Raw genomic sequence first — 23,195 nt, forward strand, 5'->3', positions numbered from 1 at the left:
AAAAACAAACTTAGATTTGTCCACCTGTTAGGTTTTGGACCATATGGGGCGTAGGACGTGTGTTTGGATATAACTAGTTTTTTGACCACACTTCATTGTTATTGCTTGTTTATTCATTTGCTGGAAATCAGAATGCGCTTTTTTCCACTTACAAAGTCCGCCATGTAGATAGCAAATGCACCATGGTGCAACGCAACTGACTCTTGAAGGGAATAGGAGAGGAGACTCTGATTGGTTTATTCTCAAAATACACCCATATCTCATTAAGAGAATAAGCACAACCCGGTTAGACCATGATCTGCAGTGCAGAGCGTATTTTTCCGTCCTTAAATTAGCAAAAGAGGATTCAGAAACGCCCTTAATGGTTTTGAGCCCTGCGCTTTAGACTTTGCGCATAGATCGTAAAAGTTGTAAGATTGTAAAGCGTCTTGAAGGGGCGGGGCATGTCAGAGCATTTGATTGGTCAAGATTTGATGAGAAACTGAGGTGACGTGAAAAAAAACATTTATCCATTTAGGCGGATGTGACAAATGACAAGCTTTACAAGTTTATAGCAGTTATATCTTTTAAACATGAATTTTGTCATTGTTTTGGAGCACACTAGCTAATAGATATCCTAAACACTAACAATACTAATTTTAACATCTAAAAAATTTTAAGAAATGAAATTAATTTTAATTTCATGGGACTTTTAACTGACCTGATTTACTATTGTTTTTGTTATTTTGGAAAATCATGATTTTAAAAATAGCATAAGCTTTGTAACAATATCAGTGTTACAGTTATTTACTGATTGTATTTTCTGACTTGCTCGAGAAAGCCTAAAAAAAGGCACAGCTGCAAGGATACCACATAACAGTAATTACATTTCTCCTTGATTAGGTGATGCTGCAACATTCTACAACGCACTTGCTGACAGCGTACTGTAAATCACTTGAAGACTGCAGGTAATCATATTCATGCTGTCAGCTCTGTGAAGTATATACAGTATTTGCAAATCTGCACACATCCGCACTGACCATGTTAGTTTAATATGAAGCATCAGCTTGCTCTGTAAGCAGAGATAATAAGAATGTTTTGTACATAGAAATAAAACAGTGGACATAGGATTGTGCATATAGAAATAAAACAGCTCATACTTTCATATACAGTTAAAGTCAAAATTATGAGAATATTCTGTGAGTATTTCTTTTTCAAATATTTCCCAAATGATGTTTAACAGATTAGGGAATTTTTCACAGTATTTCCTATAATATTTTTTCTTCTAGAGAAAGTCTTATTTGTTTTATTTTAACTGGAACTAAGCAGTTTTAAATTTCTTAAAACCATTTTAAGGTAAAATTATTAGCCCCTTTAAGCTAAATCTTTTTTTAATTTCTACAGAACAAACCATCATTATACAATGACTTGCCTAATTAACTTTAACTTGCCTAATTAACCTAGCTAAGCCTTTAAATGTCACTTTAAGCTAAATACCAGTGTCTTGAAAGATATAGTAAAATATTATTTACTGTCATCATGGCAAATGTAAAAGAATCCAGTTATTAGAAATTAGTTATTAAACGTATTATGTTTAGAAATTTGTTCTTTCTGTTCAGCAGAAATTGGGGGAAAAATATATAGGGGGGCTAAAGATTCAGGGGGCTAAGAATTCAACTGTACAGTATGTATACAGTCCACCATGTTTATTGTTTCTTATTCGTGTTGATTTAGGTTTAACAGCATTCTGGATCATATCAAATCTCTGATTAATGATGACACCAGCTACATGAAAGGCAGTTTGACCATGCGCACGCAGAAGTGCTACGCTGTGCGACCCAACGTCAGTGAATTTCTGGACATTGCACGAAGAGCTTACACCGAGGTGGTAGATGACATTGCAGGTGAGCCCTCTAAAGTACACTTATGTGTACAGTTACATAATATGTAGGTGATGTCTATACATGTGTACATGTTCAATTGTGTGTATTAGGTGAATGGATGTGCAGGTTATTGTTGAAGGGATAGTTCACCAAAAAATGAAATCTCTACCAAAAACCAGTTTCAGTTTCACTCTTCTGTTGAAGATGTTATTTTGAACATTGACTTCCATATTAATTGTTTTTCTACAATGGAACTCAGTGGGTACCATCAACCAGCATTTTTAAAATAACCTCTTTTTTGTTCAAGTAAATGGTGAGATACTTTTTTATTTTTGGGTAAACTATCCTTTTAAATGGCAATTCATCAGCTTTAACTACTCCAGATTGCACAATTTTCCAAGGTAGGAGGAAGTATTACTGATATCTCTGCCTGGTCTACAAACATTTCATAATAACATAAAGGAGAAGTGATACAAGAAACTACGCAAGTTCACGCTTAAGACATGCAAGATTTCATTTACTCATTAAAAGGGAAAAATTGAAGAAAGAAGAACTTTTATTAAAGTAAAACTTGCTGACTCTGACTCCTCCCCCTGATCTTCCTACTTCATCATGTGTTGTAGGTTGCAAATATAATTTCCAGCCAAAACACATTGAGTCACAGTCAGAACCATATAATCAGCATTTTCATCTCTCAAAAAGGGTTGTTTAAATTACACTATTGTCACTAATAATCTGAATGACCACCAGCTTATCATGAATCGGTCTGCTATTTACACATAACTATTAGTAAGGAAAAATCTGATTCAAAACTACTTTCATGATGACCTGGTTTGCCAAATGCCACAATAAGTTTTGCGGTTTATATAGTAAAACTTTTCATATTCCAGCCTGTTGACAACATGTTATTTATGAACTTCAGCATTATTGTTGTGTTGTGCTGATCAGGATTAGTGGCTCAGCTTGGAGAGAAGCACAACCTTCCGCTCCGGACAAGTTTCAGCAATGCACGTGGCTTTTTTATTCAGATGAAGCTGGAGGGGGGAGCCTTGCCTGGTGGGAAATTACCAGACGAGTTCATCAAAGTGAGCCAAAGTCTTTACAATCCTTAATAAGTGTTCAATATATTATATATACTGTACAGTTTTTTTCAATTGCTTCGGTGTATTTCTGACAACAATATTTACATTTGCACAACAGTTAATGCATTTCTCAAAACAATAAGTAATTTGTGCACATCATAAAACCAGTTTCTCATTCTTTCCAGCAAATTGTAAATGCTTTTGGACATGCATCAATTGCTTTCATACAACTCCCTGCAGTTTTCTAACGTTATCAATTGCTTCTGTCATGTCAGTCAAAATTACCTAAACTTGTGAATGCTGAATAGTCATTCCATATAAAGCTAATAGTCCTCATTTCATTACTTGAGTCATTACATACAAAAATGTTGAACTAGTTTTCAAAATCTATCAAGCTAATTTTATTCAAACAAATTTTTATCTTTTTTCCCCTAAAAATGTCTTCTAAATTGAACAATTTCCTGAATGATTTACAGACCTATGTATATTTTAGGTTCAGTTCCAATATGTTCTGCAATATTGTTTACAGTTGTGCACAGCTCTACCCAAAGGAAGTTTATGTTTGTTGTAAATAAGGCTGAATTTATTCTTTTGCACAATACTGTGAATAAATTAGAATTGCAAAGAGCAAATGCAACAGAAATGTGAAACATACATATCCAGTCTTGTACTCAGACACCTCACTAAATGCAGTGATGTCTAATTCTACTGTAGTTTTCAAATGGCTGTGCAAACAGTACTGTATATGTTGCTGTCTTGAGAATTTTCAGGAAGTGTCAAAAAATCTGACTTTTTTTGCATTGGAAAAAATCTACGGAGTAAACTGTCATAATGAAAACATGACAAAACCATTTGACTATCTTGTTCATAAACAATGGTGTCAGGACTTTTCATCTGACACTGACAATTTCACTGACATCAATACTTGCTTTTGAGGAATGAACTATCCATTTTGAGCATGTGAGGCACTTTTGCAGGTTACCAGCTAGGTTTTGCAGTTTGTACTAATTGTTTTGAGAAACACATTAACTGTTGTGCAGAAATGCACTAGTGTTGTGAGAAACTCACCAAAGCGACTGAGAAAAACTGTAAACACACCCTTATTTACAACAAACATAACATTTATTTGGGCAGAGCTATGCACAACTGTAAACATGTTGCAACTGAACCTAAAACATACACAGGTTTGTAAATCATTCATCAAATTGTTAAATTTTGAAGTCATTTTCAGGAAAATAAAGATTTACATTTTTTGATAAGATTTGCTGGACTGATTTTGACAACTAGTTCAACATTTTTGTATGTAATGACTCAAGTAATGAAATGAGGACTATTATTTTTATATGGAATGACTATTCAGCATTCACAAGTTTAGTTAATTTTGACTGTCATGACATTAGCAAATGATAATGATATAAAACAGCAGAGAGTTGTATGAAAGCAATTGATGCATGTCCAAAAGCATCTGCAATGTGTTGGAAGGAATGAGAAACTGCTACTATGATGTGCACAAATGACATATTGTTTTAAGAAATGCATTAACTGTTGTGCAAATGTATATAGTGTGGTGAGAAATACACCAAAGCGACTGAGAAAAACTGTAATTGTTTTGAGAAATGCATTAACTGCTGTGCAAATGTAAATAATAATGTTGTGAGAATTGCACCAAAGCGACTAACAAAAAACTGTAAATACATTGTCTATGTTGACAGACAGACAGACAGACAGACAGACAGACAGACAGACAGACAGACAGACAGACAGACAGACAGACAGACAGACAGACAGACAGACAGACAGACAGACAGACAGACAGACAGACAGACAGATAGATAGATAGATAGATAGATAGATAGATAGATAGATAGATAGATAGATAGATAGATAGATAGATAGATAGATAGATAGATTAATTACTCTAAGTAAAACAAATTGGGTTGAGCAACATTTTAGTTTTTCAATTTTATGATGATCCATTCAAGATACAGTTTAAGTCAGAATTATTCGCCCCCTGAATTATTCGTCCCCCAGTTTATTTTTCCCCCGATTTCTGTGTTACGGAGAGAAGATTTTTTCAACACATTTCTAAACATAATAGTTTTAATAACTCCTCTCTAATAACTGATTTATTTTATCTTTGCCACGATAACAGTAAATAATAGTTTGCTAGATATTTTTCAAGACACTTCTGTACAGCTTAAAGTGACATTTAATGGCTTAACTAGATTAATTAGGTTAACTTGGCAGGTTAAGGTAATTAGGCAGGTTATTGTATAACGATGGTTTGTTCTGTACACTATCGAAAAAAAAAATTTGCTTAAAGGCTTAAATTAGCCTTAATTAGCTTTAAAAAAAATTTAAAAACTGCTTTTATTGTGGTCGACATAAAACAAATAAGACAAATCTTCTTCAGAAGAAAAAATATTATCAGACATACAGTGAAAATTATTTTGCTCTGTTCAACATAATTTGGGAAATATTTAAAAAAGAACAAAAATTCAAAGGATATATATATATATATATATATATATATATATATATATATATATATATATATATATATATATATATATATATAATTTCAATAACTCATTTCTAATATTTTACTAGATATTTTTCAAGACACTTCTATACAGCTTAAAGTGACATTTAAAGGCTTAACTAGGTTAATTAAGCTAACTAGGCAGGTTAGGGGAATTAGGCAAGTTATTGTATAACAGTGGTTTGTTCTGTAGATTATCGAGTAAAAATATAGCTTAAAGGGGTTAATAATTTTGTCACTAAAATGGTTCATAAAAAATTCAAAACTGCTTATATTCTAGCCAAAATAAAACAAATAAGACTTTCTCGAGAAGAAAAAATATTATCAGACATACTCTGAAAATGTCCTTGCTCTGTTAAACATCATTTGGAAAATATTTAAAAAAGAAGAAAAAAAATCGAAATGGGCTGATAATTCTGACTTCAACTGTATATATAAAATAAAGAGAATAATATAATATAATGTATAAACAGGAATGCATAAGGAGCAGAAAAAGGGAAAGGATCAGCATAGGACCTTGAGGCGGGAATCAATCTCGGGTTGGCGTAAACACTGAAGTGCCATGTGTCGATGCACTAACCACTACACCATTGGCGCCAACATCAGCATATAATGATCCCAAGTTTTGTTCTTTATTTTAATTTTGAAATACTGTAGGTCCCATTTTATTGGTCAAAACTGACTATCCATTGAAATGAATGGAAAAGATTGAGAACAAGAGTATATGTTTTAGTTGGCTTTAGTTGATTATTAAACAATATATTTTTTTAGTAAAATCATGTTAAAAGGTATAAACATCAAATATGATACATCAGGCCTTTTAGTAATTTTTATTTGCATGTTTATATCTCATCATTGCATTACATTACATTATATGTTCTGTAAAATAACAGCTACAGAGATTTAATCATAAAAATAAACATTTAAATTTTATTAACAGATAATTGGGATATATAAACTTAAAATTGATATTATATATTTTGTTATTAAATTATAAATCCCAATATATATATATAAATAACATCCACACCAAATAAAATGATTTAACCATTCTATAAAACTGAGATGTTTATGGTTCACTGTCAAATATAAAAAATAAATAAATAAAAAATTCTGACTATTATCATATATGTCTGACTTTGGACTCAACATTACAGGTTTCTAAACAAAAGAACAACTTCAGCTTCACCACTTTAGACCTCATGAAAATGAACGACCACTGTGAAGAGGCCCTAAAAGACATTTTCCACATGTCTTATGTGTGAGTATACTAGTTTAGACCAAAGTAAGACTACTTCAAGGATAAAAAATGTACCATAATAGCCATACATGATGTGTACTTATCATATTTAGGGTGGTTTCCAAGCTACTGAATGAAGTCCATGAACAAATCCACTGCCTGTACAAACTGTCTGATGTTGTTTCAATGCTGGACATGCTGCTCTCTTTGGCTAATGCTTGCACCATCTCAAATTACGGTAATGTATAATGTTTAAGGGGCCGAATGGTCATAATATAGATTATTACATTCATAAGAGTGTATTTAGTCTGCTTTATCAGATATTAGTGCAATTGATTTCCTTGAAATGTTTATATAATAAATAGGATATTTGTTTCCTGCAGTGCGTCCTGAATTCACAGATACTTTGGCAATACAGCAGGGTCGCCACCCCGTCCTGGAGCGCATTTCTGGGCAACAGCCCATCTCTAACAACAGCTACATCTCAGAGGGAAGCAATTTTGTGATCATAACAGGCCCAAACATGAGTGGCAAGTCCACTTTTTTGAAACAGGTGGCCCTTGTCCAGATAATGGCTCAGATAGGTACACAATTTATATATATATATATATATATATATATATATATATATATATATATATATATATATATATATATATATATATATATATATATATATATATATATATATATATATAAATATATATATATATATTTTTTTTTTTATATATATACAATACAGAACAATAATTTAACAGAAACAAACATGCTAACATATACATACATACACATATATCAGTATGCACATACATAATTACCTACAGTATATACAGTTGAGGTCGGAATTATTAGCCCCCTGTTTATTTTTTTCACCAATTTCTGTTTAATGGAGAGCAGATATTTTTTAACACATTTCTAATAACTGATTTATTTTATCATTGCCATGATGACAGTACATAATCTTTTACTAGATCCTAAAGGATATCCACCAGTGCTGATATACAGCCATATCGCACTGCTACTCGTGTGATATTGCGTTTATACAAGTTTGACGACATAATTGTGTATATAAAAACAAAATCAAACATGGAGAGTCTCAAAACCCCATTTGTATGAGGAACTACTTTCTTCCGCCTTGGATTAAAATCATAGACTGACAGTTAAACAGCTGTTAAAACAGTTAAAACTTAAAAAAAAACTTAAACTTTAGATCTGTAGTGTCTGCTTTTTGCTGGCTGTATGTGTGCGAAGTAATACACAAACTGTAAAGAGGCTGTAGGAGTTCTGAGATTGCAGAATATTGCACGGCTTTTAGCCAATTAGATTTGAGAACCAGACATAACTGTTGTGTGTGTGTGTATGTATATATATATATATATATATATATATATATATATATATATATATATATATATATATATATATATATATATATATGTATATATATGTATATATATATATATATCCTTAAATTTGAATTCTTTTTCATTTGTAAAGATATTTGCATATTGCTCTACATCTTGTGTGTATTAAGCAATGTGTAAGCCAGGCGAACATCTAGCGCACTCTGTGCTGGACAATAGACTGGTTTTGTTCTGGTCTATAAAAAATCTATAATAGTTTATCAAAATAGCAACGTGCCAGCAATACACCCTTACATGCCTTTCTTTTTAGACCAGAACACCTATGGGCGCACATATGAGCGCAAATGCATTTGCTATTTAAACAGTATGGGGCAAAAAGTCAAAAAGACTCTTGCGCTGAGCTGAAACTAGTAAACAACAATTGCGTCGCGCCTTGCGCCACATTGCGCCGGGTATATGATAGGGCCCTAAATGTCACTTTGAGTTCTAGTATACTGAAAAATATCTAGTAAAATATTAGGTACTATCATCATGGCAAATATAAAATAATTTAATTATTAGAAATGAGTTTTTAAAACTATTATGTTTAGAAATGTGTTGAAGAAATCTTCTGTTAAACAGAAATTGGGGGAAAAATATTGTAAAAATTAATTTTAAGGGCTAATAATTGTGACTGCAACTGTACATGCACATATTTTTGTAACAAAAAGTTGATTAATGAAGAGGAAATTACTCTTTATGTCACTGACATAATGTAAGAGGTTGTGTGTGGTGATGAGTAGGTTTGGGGTAAATTTTAGGATCATGTGCTTTGTGCATGATTTAGCAGCTGTCTCTAAATCCTGCAGGATCCAAATACACTTCTTTACACATTCTTCTTTGTACTAGGATGTTTTGTGCCTGCGGAGTACGCCTCTGTTCGTATTGCGGATCAGATATTCACAAGAATAGGAGTGGACGATGACTTTGAGACCAACTCCTCTACATTTATGGTTGAGATGAAAGAGGTCAGATTTAGACAGATGCATTAAGATTATCGCACATGCAATCAGAAATATATAAATACTGTATATATTTGGCGCAGTAGGTAGTGCTGTCGCTTTACAGCAAGAAGGTAGCTGGTTCGAGCTGGTTTGGCATTTTTGTGTGGAGTTTGCATATTCTCCCTGTGTTCGCGTGGGTTTCCCCCACAAGTGCAAAGACGTGATACAGGTGAATTGGGTATGCTAAATTGTCTGTAGAGTATGTGTGTGAATGAGTGCGTATGGATGTTTCCCAGTGATAGGTTGCAGCTGGAAAGTCATCCGTTGTGTAAAAACATGCTGGATAAGTTGGCGGTTCATTCTGCTGTGGCGATCCCAGATGGGCGACGCGGTGGCGTAGTAGGTAGGGCTGTCGCCTCATAGCAAGAAGGCCCCTGGTTCGAGCTTCGGCTGGATCAGTTGGCGATTCTGTGTGGAGTTTGCATGTTCTTCCCTTTTTTGCGTGGGTTTCCTCCGGTTGCTTCGGTTTTCCCACAAATCCAAAGAAATTCGGTACAGGTAAATTGGGTTAGCTAAAATTTGCTATAGTGTATGTGTGTGAATGTAGGAGTGTATGGGTGTTTCCCAGTGATGGGTTGCAGCTGGAAAGGCATCTGCTGCATAAAACATATGCTATATAAGTTGGTGGTTCATTCCGCTGTGGCGACCCCAGATTGATAATGAGACTAAGCCAAAAAGAAAATGAATGAATATATATATATATATATATATATATATATATATATATATATATATATATATATACACACACCAACACAATGGATGCACATATGCAAACTGTTGTAACTTCTGCAGCGTTCACCTGATTTGGATGTAAATACCCTCAAATTAAAGCTGAAAGTCTGTAGTTGCAGCACACATTTCATTTCATATCCATTGTGTTGGTGTATAGAGCCAAAACTGTTAGAATTGTGTCAATGTCCCAATATTTATGGACCTGATGTATGTATATTTTTCTTTTTTTTTTTTTTTTTTCAAAACTGCACATTTAGGTGTCTTACATCATCCACAATGCAACCAACAGTTCTCTGATCATTATTGATGAGCTGGGTCGAGGCACCAGTCCAGAGGAGGGCATTGGCATCTGCCACAGTGTCTGTGAATTCCTCATTAATCTTAAGGTGACTTTTTTTATTTATTAACACTGTATTTACATAAAATTAAATGAAAAACTACAAAGCAAGTAAATATTCATAGTAAAAAAATTATACGTTTTATTGCACATCAACCAATCAACATAGTTAAAGGTGACCTATTATGCAAAAATACTTTTTATAAGGGGTTTAAACACAGCTGTATGGCAACAGTATATGAATTTAACCAGCTTCTAATAGCAAAAATTCATTCATCTATTTATTATAAACACTTGATAAAAACAGTTTGCAGAAACACTTTAAACGTTTTGACGCTAAAAAGTCCTGCCCATTAGTGACCATCTCTCTTTTATTTGCATAAAAAGTTAGTCTTGTTTTTCAATTTGCTGCTACGCCCCATTTGGCCCATGAAAAGGGCCAAACATAATTATGACAACCCAATATTTTTTAAATTCCCATGAGACTGCTATGGATCGTCACAGACAACAGACGTGGCAAAAAGTGGTTCTCTTTATTTACAATAGAAGTAAAGAACAAACGAACACTTAATTACGCAAAGTATATTTACAAATGTGTACATTAAACACAAAATAAGTAAACAAATCAATTGAGGGAAGGGAAATAAGTGGTGCCAAATCTAATAAAAAACAGAATAAACAGCAACTAACTAATCCCTCCTCCACCTCTAAATAGCTAAAGAGAAATATGAAAATAGAAAAAAAAACATACGGCGTCACACGCCACACTAAACTGCACTCACTAGACAAACATTCAAAAGGTAGCACCCCCTTCTGACCTTATAGATTGACAGAGAATGCAAGTCACATGACATACTTCACTTTCACTTCCCTTTTAGTAGATTTAAGCAGATTTAGCATGGACGTTCTGAATAGATGTACAACTCAAGAAAACTAAAGTGAACCAGAGAACAGGACAGGCACATAAATGTCACACAGAAAACCAGAGCAGTGACAAGAGACAAGGATCCCCCATCTGGTCCGAGTCTTCATTAGAGCGCTTAAATGACCCCCATCTTCTTCTGATTGGTCCTCTCGTGAAAACTTTGCTTGCCAATTGAAACACCTAGATTTAAGACGAACAGCAGACGGCAAATAAAAACGGAAAGGGGAGGAGGGGACATCAGAGCATCACCCCAGGCATGTAACACACAGGCTCTTGTAGCTCCGCCCTCTTTTGAAAAGTGTTCTCATTTGAATTTAAAGCAACAGTAACTAAAATGGCACAATAAAGATCAAAGTCTTAAAGGGTTAGGTTTAAAGAGTTTTAAAACATTATTTGTGGGGTATTTTAAGCTAAAACTCCACGTTTCCCTTTTCTAGGGACATCCGAGACTTATTTGACTTATTTTATCTTGTAAAAACAGGCATAATACTGTAGGTCACCTTTTATATTTATATTATTATATTTTCTTCACCCTAAAATATATTTAGAAATATATTTATTTTTAATGTGTTTTATTGTACAACACAGATGCAACATATTTAACATATATTTAATATATATTTTTTACCATATGGGTACAGTGCTTTATTTATTTGTTTATTATTTCACATGTTTAAAACTTTACCAAAATAGATTAAATTCATTATTTTGCATCTAATTAAAACAATACCTCATAATGACAATATGAATGAAGTTTGTTTAAAAAAAAAAAACATTGTCCTGCAGGCCTTCACACTCTTTGCCACACACTTTCTTGAGCTGTGCCAGTTGCAAACTCTTTACCCCAACGTGGAGAACCAGCACATGCAGGTGCAGCACATCCGCACAGGAGATGGAAGAGCTGAGAGGGTCGTCTACACCTACCAGCTCAGCCGAGGACATTCAGAGGAGCGCAACTACGGTGTCATCATTGTTACACGTTTTAAACAACCTATTCTATGGTTGCACAATGGTTGAAATCCAATCATATGTATGTTGAATGTCCTATATACAGTTAAAGTCAGAATTATTTGCCCCCCCCCCCCCTTTATTTATTTATTTTTTTTAATATTTCCCAAATGAAGTTTAACAGAGCAAGGACATTTTAACAGTATCACTGATAATATTTTTTTCTTCAAGAGAAAGTCTTATTTGTTTTATTTTGGCTAGAATAAAAGCAGTTTTTAATTTTTAAAAACCATTTTACGGTCAAAATTATTGTCCCCATTAAGTTATTTATATTTTTTCGATAGTCGACAGAAGAAACCAACATTATTCAATAACTTGCCTAATTACCCTAACCTGCCTAGTTAACCTTATTAACTTACTTAAGCCTTTAAATGTCACTTTAAGCTGTATTGAAGTGTCTTAAAATTTATAGTAAAATATTATTTACTGTCATCATGGCAACGATAAAAGAAATGAGTTATTAAAAATGAGTTATTAAAACTATTATGTTTATAAATGTGTTATAAAAATCTTCTCGTCGTTAAACAGAAATTGGGGGAAAAAATAAACAGAAGCGTGAATAATTCAGGCGGCTAATAATTCTTACTTCAACTGTACATAAGTGACATCAACACATTTTCTGCTGTTTGTTTAGGCATAAGGGCAGCAGAGATGACCAATCTACCACTAGACATCATTCAGGAGGCTAAAACTGTTGCAGATAAAATCAACCAAAAGCTCTGGGTTTGTTTCTTTTGATGACAGATGATTAAAACATTCTAGCTGTGCAGACCTCATATAAAGCTATTGACCCTGTTTCAATCATTCTGACCACAGGCTAAGCATCATAGTGATCCTGCCACTCTTAAACAGAGAGCAGACTATCGTCTAGCCACCCGACTGGTGCAGACCGCCCGTAACTCACAGCTGGACCGTGCGAGCCTACGTCACTACTTGAAAGGACTGAAAACACAATATCTGGCTGAGATTCAGATGATAAAAGAAAATGCTACAGAGTTGGTAGAGATTGAGGAGTGAGGTCTGTGATGGTGAAACAAAAGGATAAAATACACATTTGGAAAAACAAAAAAAGTTATTATAAACCTGTTTGAATTTCTTTCTTTTGATGAACAGAAAAGAGGATATTCTGAAGAATGTTGGACACCAGTAACCTTTGACTTCCATAGTATTCTTTTTTTCTAATATGGATGCCAATGGCTACCAGTTTTCAAACATTTTTCAAAATATCTTCTTTTTAGTTTAACAACAACAAATTTCTTAAAGGCGTAAGAATCCGATAAGTGTGAAAAAATTGTCATTTTGGGAAAATATAAGGAGATTAGTTTTAGATCAGTTTTAAACCATACCCACAGTGTACATAATTTGTTAATTTAATGAATTGTTGAATTGTTTATTTAATGCTGTTTTAGCATGAGACCAAAGTTAAAAGTGTATTTAATGCTTTAAAAGCATTCTCTATAGAGAAACTATAGGACATCTGTGCTTAATGAGTTCAATATAAATGTTTAAGCAAACAAACATGTTCATGCACAACACCAATGCTATTAAATGCAAATGTTGACATCCTCAATATTAAGAAGTTCTGTCTATGTATTGTAGCAGTCTATTAGACTTTGTTTTATATGCAGTATGACAATTCATTTCAACGTTTGCAATGTGTTGTTTTTTTAAGTCATTTTTAAAGAGCCTCTATTACACATTAAAAAGGGTCATATTTTGGTTTTGGGGTCTCTAGCAACAGTCTGATGTGCATGCAAGGTCAAAAATCACTTTCATTGTCTTATAATATGCATTTATTTTTACCTAATTACCCCAATGACTCTTATATAATTTGTTCAGCGATTCATGTGTTCCCAAGGCCCTCTTTAGCATGAGGCTAATATGCGCTGATGGTCTGATGACCCACCCTGTTTTGATTGGTCTGCTTTCAGTGTGAGATAGAGAGAGATGCCCAGCACGGCTTATCAACAAGTAGACAGAGTGCAGAGTGTATGTGTGAGGTCATGCTGGAGTGCATTAAAGCAAAGCAGTTTAACACCAGCATATTGCTGTATTCTTAACTAAGTAAAAACAGTGACACATATTCAGTATTAATCCACTCAGTGGCAAAAGCTGAACTATTTTGAAACTTAACCGCCGCACATGCGTTGGGACAGCTGATGACGATCATAGCAAGTAGATCGCAAGCTCACAAACACATTTAAATCCATAAACAAAGCGGCACATGGTGTATTTTCAACGGGGCTTCAGACGCGGTATGAGAATATAAAGAGTTAACCAGATACAGTACAATGGTTACAAGTAACATAACACAATTAAATACATAATTTGCAAGCTAGAGAAAACAAGGGGCAACCATTTTATTGCATTTACTTAAACTTGTAAAATGGAGGAAAAAACTGGTCCATGAACTGTGTCCTGTAAAGTTCTGACAAAGCCAACAGTCGATAATCAGAAATTAATAGTCTTTTCTGATCCTTCTTTTAACAAAGGCCAACAAATCCCTTGTTGTAAGTGTAGATTGCTGAAGCACTCATCCGAAAAATGACGGGAACACCGCACAAGACTGGGGCTATAATGCTGAGGTATTTTTCAAAAATTAACTTGAACCTCTGACTCTTCACAGCCTCATCTTTGGGTTGGGAATTAACACAACCTTTCCCTCACACTTAAGAGCACAGCGTCTTTGCGAAATGATTCATCCGGGATCTGCTACAGTGTTTATCTTCCTCTTTTTCTTTCTACAGTGTTTGTGGGTGGGTTAGGGTTTCAATTTCCCCAGGTTTGCGAAGCGCAACAAATGGCTGGGGCTTGAATTCCGTATCGACATCATGCCAGCATGCCTAAAAACTTGTTACAGTGGCGATTTATTGGAACCACTATGAGTCGACTCTTTTGATGAATCAATAGTTTTAAACACCGTGCACTTTCAAATTTAAGCCTTAGCTGGATATTTCACTTTACTTAGAGCTGTGTTGCACACTGCATAGAAGGTCATTTTCAAAAACCCATATAGGGGCTCTTTAATGCATATTTTATTGCAGTGTTTCTCAATTATGTTCCTGGAGGACCACCAGCTCAGCAAATTTGTCATGTCTCCTAAACCAAACACACATGATTCAGATCATTAGCAGAGACTGAAAGACCTGTAATGTGTGTGACAGACAAAGGAGACATTCAAAACATGCAGTGTTGGTGGTCCTCCAGGAACGTGGGTTGAGAAACACTGCTGTAATGCATTTACGTTTTGACCAGCAGGTGGCCCTAGCATGTGGTGTTTTTAAATGTTTCGAAAGTGAATAATGTTTGTAAAGCAATTGGTTTAATTGCTTCTCTCATCACTATTTGGCATTGATTAATTTGATATTGCTTCAAAACAATATATTTAAGAAATCCTCAGTGTTGCCAATACCCTAACCCATTTACAAGTAGTTGTTAGTGGTGTGGATGTTTCAGGGATTCTTCTTGTTATATTGTTACACCATGATGTGGCAACAAGTGAACATCTTTATATTAGAGTCATTAAATCATTCACTCAACTGATCAACTCATTCAGTTAATCATTCATTTATCTAATATTCATATTTAATCAACTCATATACTGATTCAAGTTGAAATATCTTGATTAATTGACAATGTTTCATTGGTTATGGATTATTTGACAATGATTCTTTCATTGATTTGCTTATTTAGACTGGTGATGCAGTGTGACTTGCAAAAAGAATCACTTATTCAATCTTACTAGCGCACTGACAAATTGAAAAGCTCACAGACAAACTTAAGGTGTAAAACTGAATTTTCCTAGGAATTTTTCAGATATTCTCACTTAATTTGATACCTTTTATATCACAACGTGTTCTGTCTATCACAGTTTACAAGGAAAGAGAATTTGGAGAAAAATAATTAAAATAACTAAAATTGTTGGAGGGAACTAAAATAAAATTTTAGTTTACATTAGATAGCATTTCAAAAGGTGAGCCAAATGCAGGGAAACAAACCAGTGTGATCATGAAATGTAGGAATAATAGAAAGACAAGATTTAACAAATATGTGTGAAACAGCATCTTTTCATTTCGCACTTCATCATACTAGGTTGCAATGTGCATCTTAAAGCATGGTTCGTAACCCTTCATTAAAAACTGAAAATTTTGTCATGGATATTTTTTACAGTTAATTTTGGAGTATCTCTTTTTTGCATCTTTTTATTAATATTTTAACTATTAATCACAAAACACATTAAAACACCAACAGACAATGCCATTTTAACAATGCAAAGCTAAAAAATATATAAATAATAATAATATTAAATTAATAAACAGAATACGTACATACATGCATAATAAAATTACAATAAATATATAATAGCATAATAGCAATGATAATAATGAGAAAAAAGAAAAAACATAACGATAAAATAATGAAATAAAATACATAAATTCAATTATGACATACCATCACTCAAAATGCAGCTTAATGAAACATCAATAAGGTCTAAGTAAGGAGTCTAGACTTCATGAAAAGCCTCAGTGGACATATGAATTACACAGGTAAGAAAATCTAAGCGAATCATTTTCCTAATAATATTGTGCTACCCTTTTAAATATGGGGGTTTATCACACTGACCCAGTTTAACAGTATATTTTTCCTGGCAGCAAAGGCTAAAATGTCAAATAAGCATTTGGTGAATTTGTCAGGCAAACGTCCAACCGGGAGACCTAAAACTAAAGATAGTGGATCCAACTGTAGCTGAAGTCCAAACATACGGCTCATAAAAGTAATTACTTTTGCCCAATAAGCTTTAATAACAGGACAATTCCATAATAAATGGGTGTAGTCTCCCACTTTCACCTTACAAATTTTGGAGTATCTCTTTAAAAAATGCTTGATGGAAATTTCAAAACTGCATGAATTTTGAAAGTGCAAATAAAGATCTTACAATCACAACTGAAAAGGATAAACAATGTATTTGATAAGACAAAATGCGCATAAACTACAATGGAAACACATTTACAGAATAAAGTCTAGGATGTAGATAAAAAATAATATGATTTTGTTTTTAACAGATCATGTCATAACAAAAACATATGCCATGAGACAGCATTAATGGACAAGCCAGCGGACAGACCACATCATTTGCCACACAACATAATTGATCTTTATTTCTATTTTGATTGCAACGTCAGGTGACCAAAATTTTATGTCAATTTGCTGTCTAGTACCGATGTCAGATGGCACCTACTACCAATGTCATCTGGCGCTGATATTTGGTTGGTTTTAGGCTGTGGCATTAACTAACTAAAATCCAACATCATTTTAACATCATGATTTGACTTCCATACAACGTCAAAGTCTAACATCAGTAGACATTTATCTTTGGTTGGTTTTATGTTGGGTAATTACTTAACTAAAATTCAACATCACTTTATTGTCATTATGTGACATCCATTAGCTAAGAGCATTAGACGTTGACCTTTGGTTGATTTTATGTTGTGTCGTGAACAAACTAAAACTTATCCTGATGTTGAGGTCTGAGCTCAAATTGACGTTGGGTTCTGACATCAACCGGATTTTCTTATCCAACCAAAATTCTAAGTTAGTCTGATGTTGGAGTCCAATATTTTACTTCTGTGACGTCTGGTGAAGGCTGGGTTGGTTCTAAAATCCCTCAGCCAAAGTCTGTCATCAAAGGGCTTTGGTATTATGAATGTCGACAGTCTCACGCCACCAGAAGCCCCTGTGCTTTCAGTGTTTTGTTTTCCTATTCTAAGGCGTTAGTAATTTATTATATAAGAAAAGGCTCGCACTTTTTCTTTTTTGCCGCTAGTTTATCAGAAAGTGACGATTTTGTTCTCTTTGACTCACTGCATGACAAATACTGTAAATACTGCAGAAGACCTATTGGAACCCACGTGGACCCAAGATTCTTGCAGAAATCAGTCAAGTTTGGTCAAGGTAAAAATCATGGATTGTGTTTGATTCAGTATGGGGGCTTGTGAGAGATCTGCAGAGTGGATGGCGACATCAACCGCCTGGGTTATCAAGACATTTGTGCTGCTCATTACATTACAAACCACAGGAGAAGGCAAATGCTTCAGCAGGATAACGCTCCTCATACTTCAGCCTCCACATCAAGGTTCCTGAAAGCAAAGAAGATCAAAGTGCTCCAGGATTGGCCATCCCAGTCAACAGATATGAACAATATTGAGCAGGGCCGGAGTGGGACTCTTTTTCAGCCCTGGAGTTTCTAGCTTCAGACCGGCCCACCTTAGTTCACCACTGACTATATTAAAATAAGGTTATTTCCAATTCAGTTTCTAATTACACTATCACGTCTTTTTTTTGAGAAAACAGCACTTTTAGAACTTCAAATGTTCAACAACCCTTACAGTATTGTCTTAACAATAAAAATGAAAAAAAAAATTGTTATTTAAATAAGGACCGAACCCAGGTTGGCCGCGTCATAATCTAACATACTAACCACTGTACCACAACAGCTGTACGTTTAACGGTGACTTATGTAGTTATATCATCATTAACCTGCATCCTGCTCACGTGGCTACGAGAAAATAGATAAAAAGAGCAGAGCTGCGGTAACATAATGAATAAGAAGGCTGTGGTCAAGTAAATAAATAAATTATTTTTAAAAAGTGTGACTGCTGAGAGCAACCAATTCTGGAACTAGGGACACCGGCCCTCGCGGCCAAAAAACGGACCGGCCCACCGGGAATTCTCCCGGTCCTCCCGATTAGCCAATCCGGGCCTGTTATTGAGCATGCCTGGGGAAGATGAAGAAGGAGGCATTGAAGATGAATGCAAAGACTCTTGAACTCTGGGAGTTCTGCAAGAACGCTTTCTTTGCCATTCCAGATCACTTAATTATTAAGTTATTTGAGTCATTTCAGAGATGTATGAGAAGTCCTCCAAGCTCATGGGAGTCATACACAATATTCATTCTGTTTCCACTGCACCAGGACTTGAAGTGACAAGACTTTTGTCTAATCAAAGTCAGACCTTACTGTCCTAATGAAAACATTAAAAATCAAAGCATGATCAAATTTTATTAAGGTAAAATAAGCATAATCTAAAGGCCTTTGCCTTTCATGTAAGCCACTTCTGATAACAAATGATCAACTAGAAGTCAAGTTATCATTTGTTGTTTCTAAAACTTGGATTGGTGACAAGCGGTTTGACAGGTAGTGTAGCTATTTACTCACACTTTACTTGCTATTTACACTCTTTACCTAACCTGTTTGACTTTCCTTCTTCTGTTGAACACAAAAAAGATATTTTGAATCTATTTGGCAGTGGCGCAGTATAGTGCTGTCGCCTCACAGCAAGAAGGTCGCTGGGTCGCTGGTTCGAAATTCGGCTCAGTTGGTGTTTCTCTGTGGAGTTTGCACGTTCTCCCTGCTTTCGCGTTTGTTTCCTCCGGGTGCTTCAGTTTCTCCCACAGTCCAAAGACATGCGGTACAGGTGAATTGGGTAGGCTAAATTGTCTGTAGTGGATGAATGTGTGTGGATTTTTCCCACAGATGGGTTGTGGCTGGAAGTGCATCCGCTGCGTAAAAACTTGCTGGATAAGTTGGCGGTTCATTCCTCTGTGGCGACCCCGCATTAATAAAGGGACTAAGCCAACAAGAAAATGAATGAATGAATCTTCTTTGGTGCTTAGTAAAAAAGCGTATATGGATTAGAAACCTCGCGAGGGTGAGTACATTTTTATTTTTGGAGGTGAATTATCCTTTTAAATCTAAAACCCACAGAGCTCTTAAAATGCCCAACCCCTTCAGCAGCAGCAGTTGCTCTCGCGAGATTTGCGCGGCTCGTCACCCCGGTCTCTCACAGGCGGAGTTCCGTCTTCCCCTTTCACAGTGCTGCTTCAGCCCACACTGACCTGAACTGTCACAGCGAAACAACCGGGCCGGAGCCGCAGTCCACCGCGCTTCCCGTTCAGGAACACCTTTGCATCCCGACAACAACAACAGTAGCAGCGAGCACACTACCGCAGGTACGTCCAGCAGCGGCTTCAGCTCGCGCTATCTGCAGTGAAGTGAAGCGTGAAAGAGTGAGTGGATGGAGCAGATCACACGGGCCTACTGCTCTGCTGCTCCGATACTCATCCACCGGTTCTCGGGCACACCTTTACTGCAGCAGGGCTTACATTTAACTGACAGAGAGCTGAGATCTCTGCTGTCCGTCGGGCGATAGCACACGGGCTCGCTATGCTAACGATGAATGCTCTTAAGCCTGTGATGATGCTTGATCAGTCCACGCCTCTCTCCTTCCAGCTAAGCTAAGCTAGTGGTCCTAATGAGTGCGATAATGCGGATCATTCCTCATGTTTGCAGCTCTCAGTTCCTTGTCAAGTGTGGAAACACACGAGTGGACAGTCAAGCACGCGCTGGTTGAGTTAGTCGGTCAGTCATATGTGGTGGTCAGTCAGGTGTCAGTCAGTTTCTTATTAAACGCCCCGACCTACTTTAAACCCTGGCTGCCATGCAGCTCTTTCAGGTTCTCTCTCTGTGAGGACTTTGCTACTTGCGCTCCACTACTGTTATCTTATCGTAAAGGTGTGTGCTGTATTGTAGACCTGCTGCAAATACCCCTTTTACTACGAATGTCTCTTGTTTTGCCTTGAAGTTTTGTCCTTTTAGTAGCCCTGGTGCAACGCACATTTCCCCGTCATGTGGGTAACAGAGGGCATTATCTGTCATCAGTAGTAGATGTGTGGCTTTTAATAGTAGCATGTGTATGCGCACTGAGCTGTCATTTAAAGAACTGGGAGGAGGCCTCATGGCAGGGAACATGTGTTCCAGACTTATTTAAAGAGCACATGAATTGGACATTTGAATTTTATTATTAATCCTAAATCTGTTAACTAGTACACTTAACTGGATACATGTATGTCTAAAAAATGTGATTTAATGGGAAAGTCAATTTCAGAATCATTCAAACTCTTGTACTACACAGTGCCTTCACAATCCGTTTGATGCGGCTGACATTGTGATTCGTAAACAGCAATGAGCTATGGGATGCCAGAATTGTTTAATTTATTTTAATTTGAGTTTCTTTCTCAATGGAATTGTGTTCTGGGTTAATTAGAGTTTTGGTTGAGGCCCAAAATCTTTATGGTGAACAATAGTTTCTGAAAATCTGTTCTGTGTTGATTTGGAGTTTTCCAAAATGCTATTCTCTTGAATCGACTGTGAGCTTAGATTTTGACTGCAGTTACAAACAGTTGTAATTTGCTTGCATTCAATTCCTTACAAGCACCACTTGATTCTCAAATAATCATTTATAAAGTTAGGAAAGCTTTAAACATATTACAGGATTCTTTATTGAGCTGTTTTTATATTAATTTTGTTATTTTTAAAGGTCTCATAAAATCAAAATAGTATTAACTTATTAATATACTTTTTTAGATGTTAGTTTCAATCTGTTATATGGATATCTCATTACCTCCGCCTAAATTAGAGGTGGCTAAACTTTTTCTTATGAAAGGCCAGAAACCAAACTTGATTAAGGGTGGTGTGCTAAAGGTATTACATTAAATTTGCCAAGGTAATTTCTTAATTTATTACTATATATTTAAAAAAATTGTATAATTAATAATTATAATTTTTATAATTGTATAATATTTTAAAATTTTACAATGAACTTCTTGCTAAACAAACAATCTTATTTATACAACAACGGAGTTTTATGCATTGTCTTCTATCTGTCAAGTAACAGCATTTATATTTTAACATTTTTACAAAATCTGATTCATTTAATTGAAACATTTAATTTCAGTCTGCTTTTTTTTTTTGTAGTTCAACAACTAAATACACAAACAAATGTTTATGTGAAATTAGAACTGACGGTCTCTGTTGAAGGCATTTGCCTTAACCTTTACCATCATTTCCCAACCTCTTCTCAGATGGGACGGCAGGCCAAATCAAAGGATACCATGGGCCAACTTTGCCCTAGTTTAGACATCTCTGGCCTAAATGGATCAATGGTTTTATTCATGATACTTCATACTTTAGTCTCTTATTAAATCTTCTGACCAATCAATTGCTCTTTAGGATCTGACATGCCCCGCCCCTTTAAGACATTTCTCTTTTGCTTTTCATTTGATGCGCTTGATGTCAACCTCTCTCACTGTCAGCTGTGATAAAACAAAACGCTATTGGCTAGTCTATGTCCCACCCTCTTTTTAGTATTCAGTTGAGATTACATCAAACATCAAATCGATTCAAGTGAGAATAGCAATACATTTTGAGAATCTCAGAATCAAGATTTTTCTTCACAGCTCTAGTGATGTCAGGACGTTAAGGTGTCTAATAGGCCAGCTCTGGAATCTGGATTTTCTTGATGGTATAGACCATTTTATTGTGCTTATGTCATTGACCCATGAACATTTCCTGTTTGTTATCAAACTATTTCATAACTGTAATGAGGCAGTTCAATCATAACTTAATGTTAAAACAGTTTTCATAACATTATATTTATTAATATGTAGCTTATTGGAAGCTGTAGAAATTAAAATTGTAAAACAGGAAATACCTTGGGACCATTGTTATTGTTTGCACCCCTTAAAATAGTCTATACTAGTGTGTCCTGTTCCACTAAGCTGGCTGATGATCTCCGCTTCAGTGCAGATAGTGAGGAGCTGTCTGGTCTGTGTTTCATTCCAGTTTGCAGACGTTTTTTTTTTCTGTTGTTGATGCTGATATTTATCTAAATCCCCTGAGGCCTGTTGCACAAAACAAGTTGAAGAAACTCTGGGTTGTAGAGTAAATTTCTGGTCGTCAAAAAATATGAACCTATTGCTCACTTTTTAAAATGTCTAATCATCTTGTTTAATCCCGCCCCTTTTCGCAGTGCCGTATGACAGAATTTTGCAGACATATGCATATGTAATGTTGAGCATGATTTTATATGCATATTTTATGCATGATTCACACTTTTACAGAATCATCATGAGATATTGAAGTAATCTAGTGAAATTTTATTTATATTACAGTAAAACAGAATATCGCAATATTCGATTTTTTCGATTATATAACATTATA

At 35.1% G+C, this 23,195-nt stretch overlaps 2 protein-coding genes across 15 annotated transcripts in view; both read left to right on the plus strand.

Annotated features, from left to right (window-relative positions):
• The window catches only part of msh4 (mutS homolog 4), a 31,229-nt gene extending 17,521 nt beyond the window's left edge, over positions 1–13,708 (plus strand). For 3 of the 6 annotated variants that reach the window (XM_087291009.1, XM_087291010.1, XM_087291013.1), the window contains 11 exons: positions 883–947; positions 1,714–1,883; positions 2,811–2,947; positions 6,644–6,747; positions 6,840–6,964; positions 7,110–7,310; positions 8,979–9,097; positions 10,126–10,254; positions 11,917–12,091; positions 12,773–12,861; positions 12,955–13,708. In XM_087291009.1, coding sequence (XP_087147135.1) covers positions 883–947; positions 1,714–1,883; positions 2,811–2,947; positions 6,644–6,747; positions 6,840–6,964; positions 7,110–7,310; positions 8,979–9,097; positions 10,126–10,254; positions 11,917–12,091; positions 12,773–12,861; positions 12,955–13,155 — 1,515 coding nt within the window. In that variant the 3' untranslated portion in view covers positions 13,156–13,708. The remainder of the gene's footprint in view (positions 1–882; positions 948–1,713; positions 1,884–2,810; positions 2,948–6,643; positions 6,748–6,839; positions 6,965–7,109; positions 7,311–8,978; positions 9,098–10,125; positions 10,255–11,916; positions 12,092–12,772; positions 12,862–12,954) is intronic. The other 3 variants (XM_087291011.1, XM_087291012.1, XM_087291014.1) reach the window with 1 other exon arrangement.
• A 6,250-nt stretch (positions 13,709–19,958) lies between these two features.
• The window catches only part of ktn1 (kinectin 1), a 75,757-nt gene continuing 72,520 nt past the window's right edge, over positions 19,959–23,195 (plus strand). For 7 of the 9 annotated variants that reach the window (XR_015512463.1, XM_087288656.1, XM_087288659.1 and 4 more), the window contains exon 1: positions 20,007–20,146. The gene's annotated coding sequence lies outside the window, so the exon portion shown is untranslated. Of the gene's footprint in view, positions 20,147–23,195 lie in introns of all 9 variants that reach the window. The other 2 variants (NM_001309329.1, NM_200081.2) reach the window with 1 other exon arrangement.

This window comes from Danio rerio, chromosome 17, assembly GCF_052040795.2.
Source record: "Danio rerio strain M-AB ecotype USA chromosome 17, GRCz13ab, whole genome shotgun sequence".
In the NCBI taxonomy this organism is placed as follows: domain Eukaryota; kingdom Metazoa; phylum Chordata; class Actinopteri; order Cypriniformes; family Danionidae; genus Danio; species Danio rerio.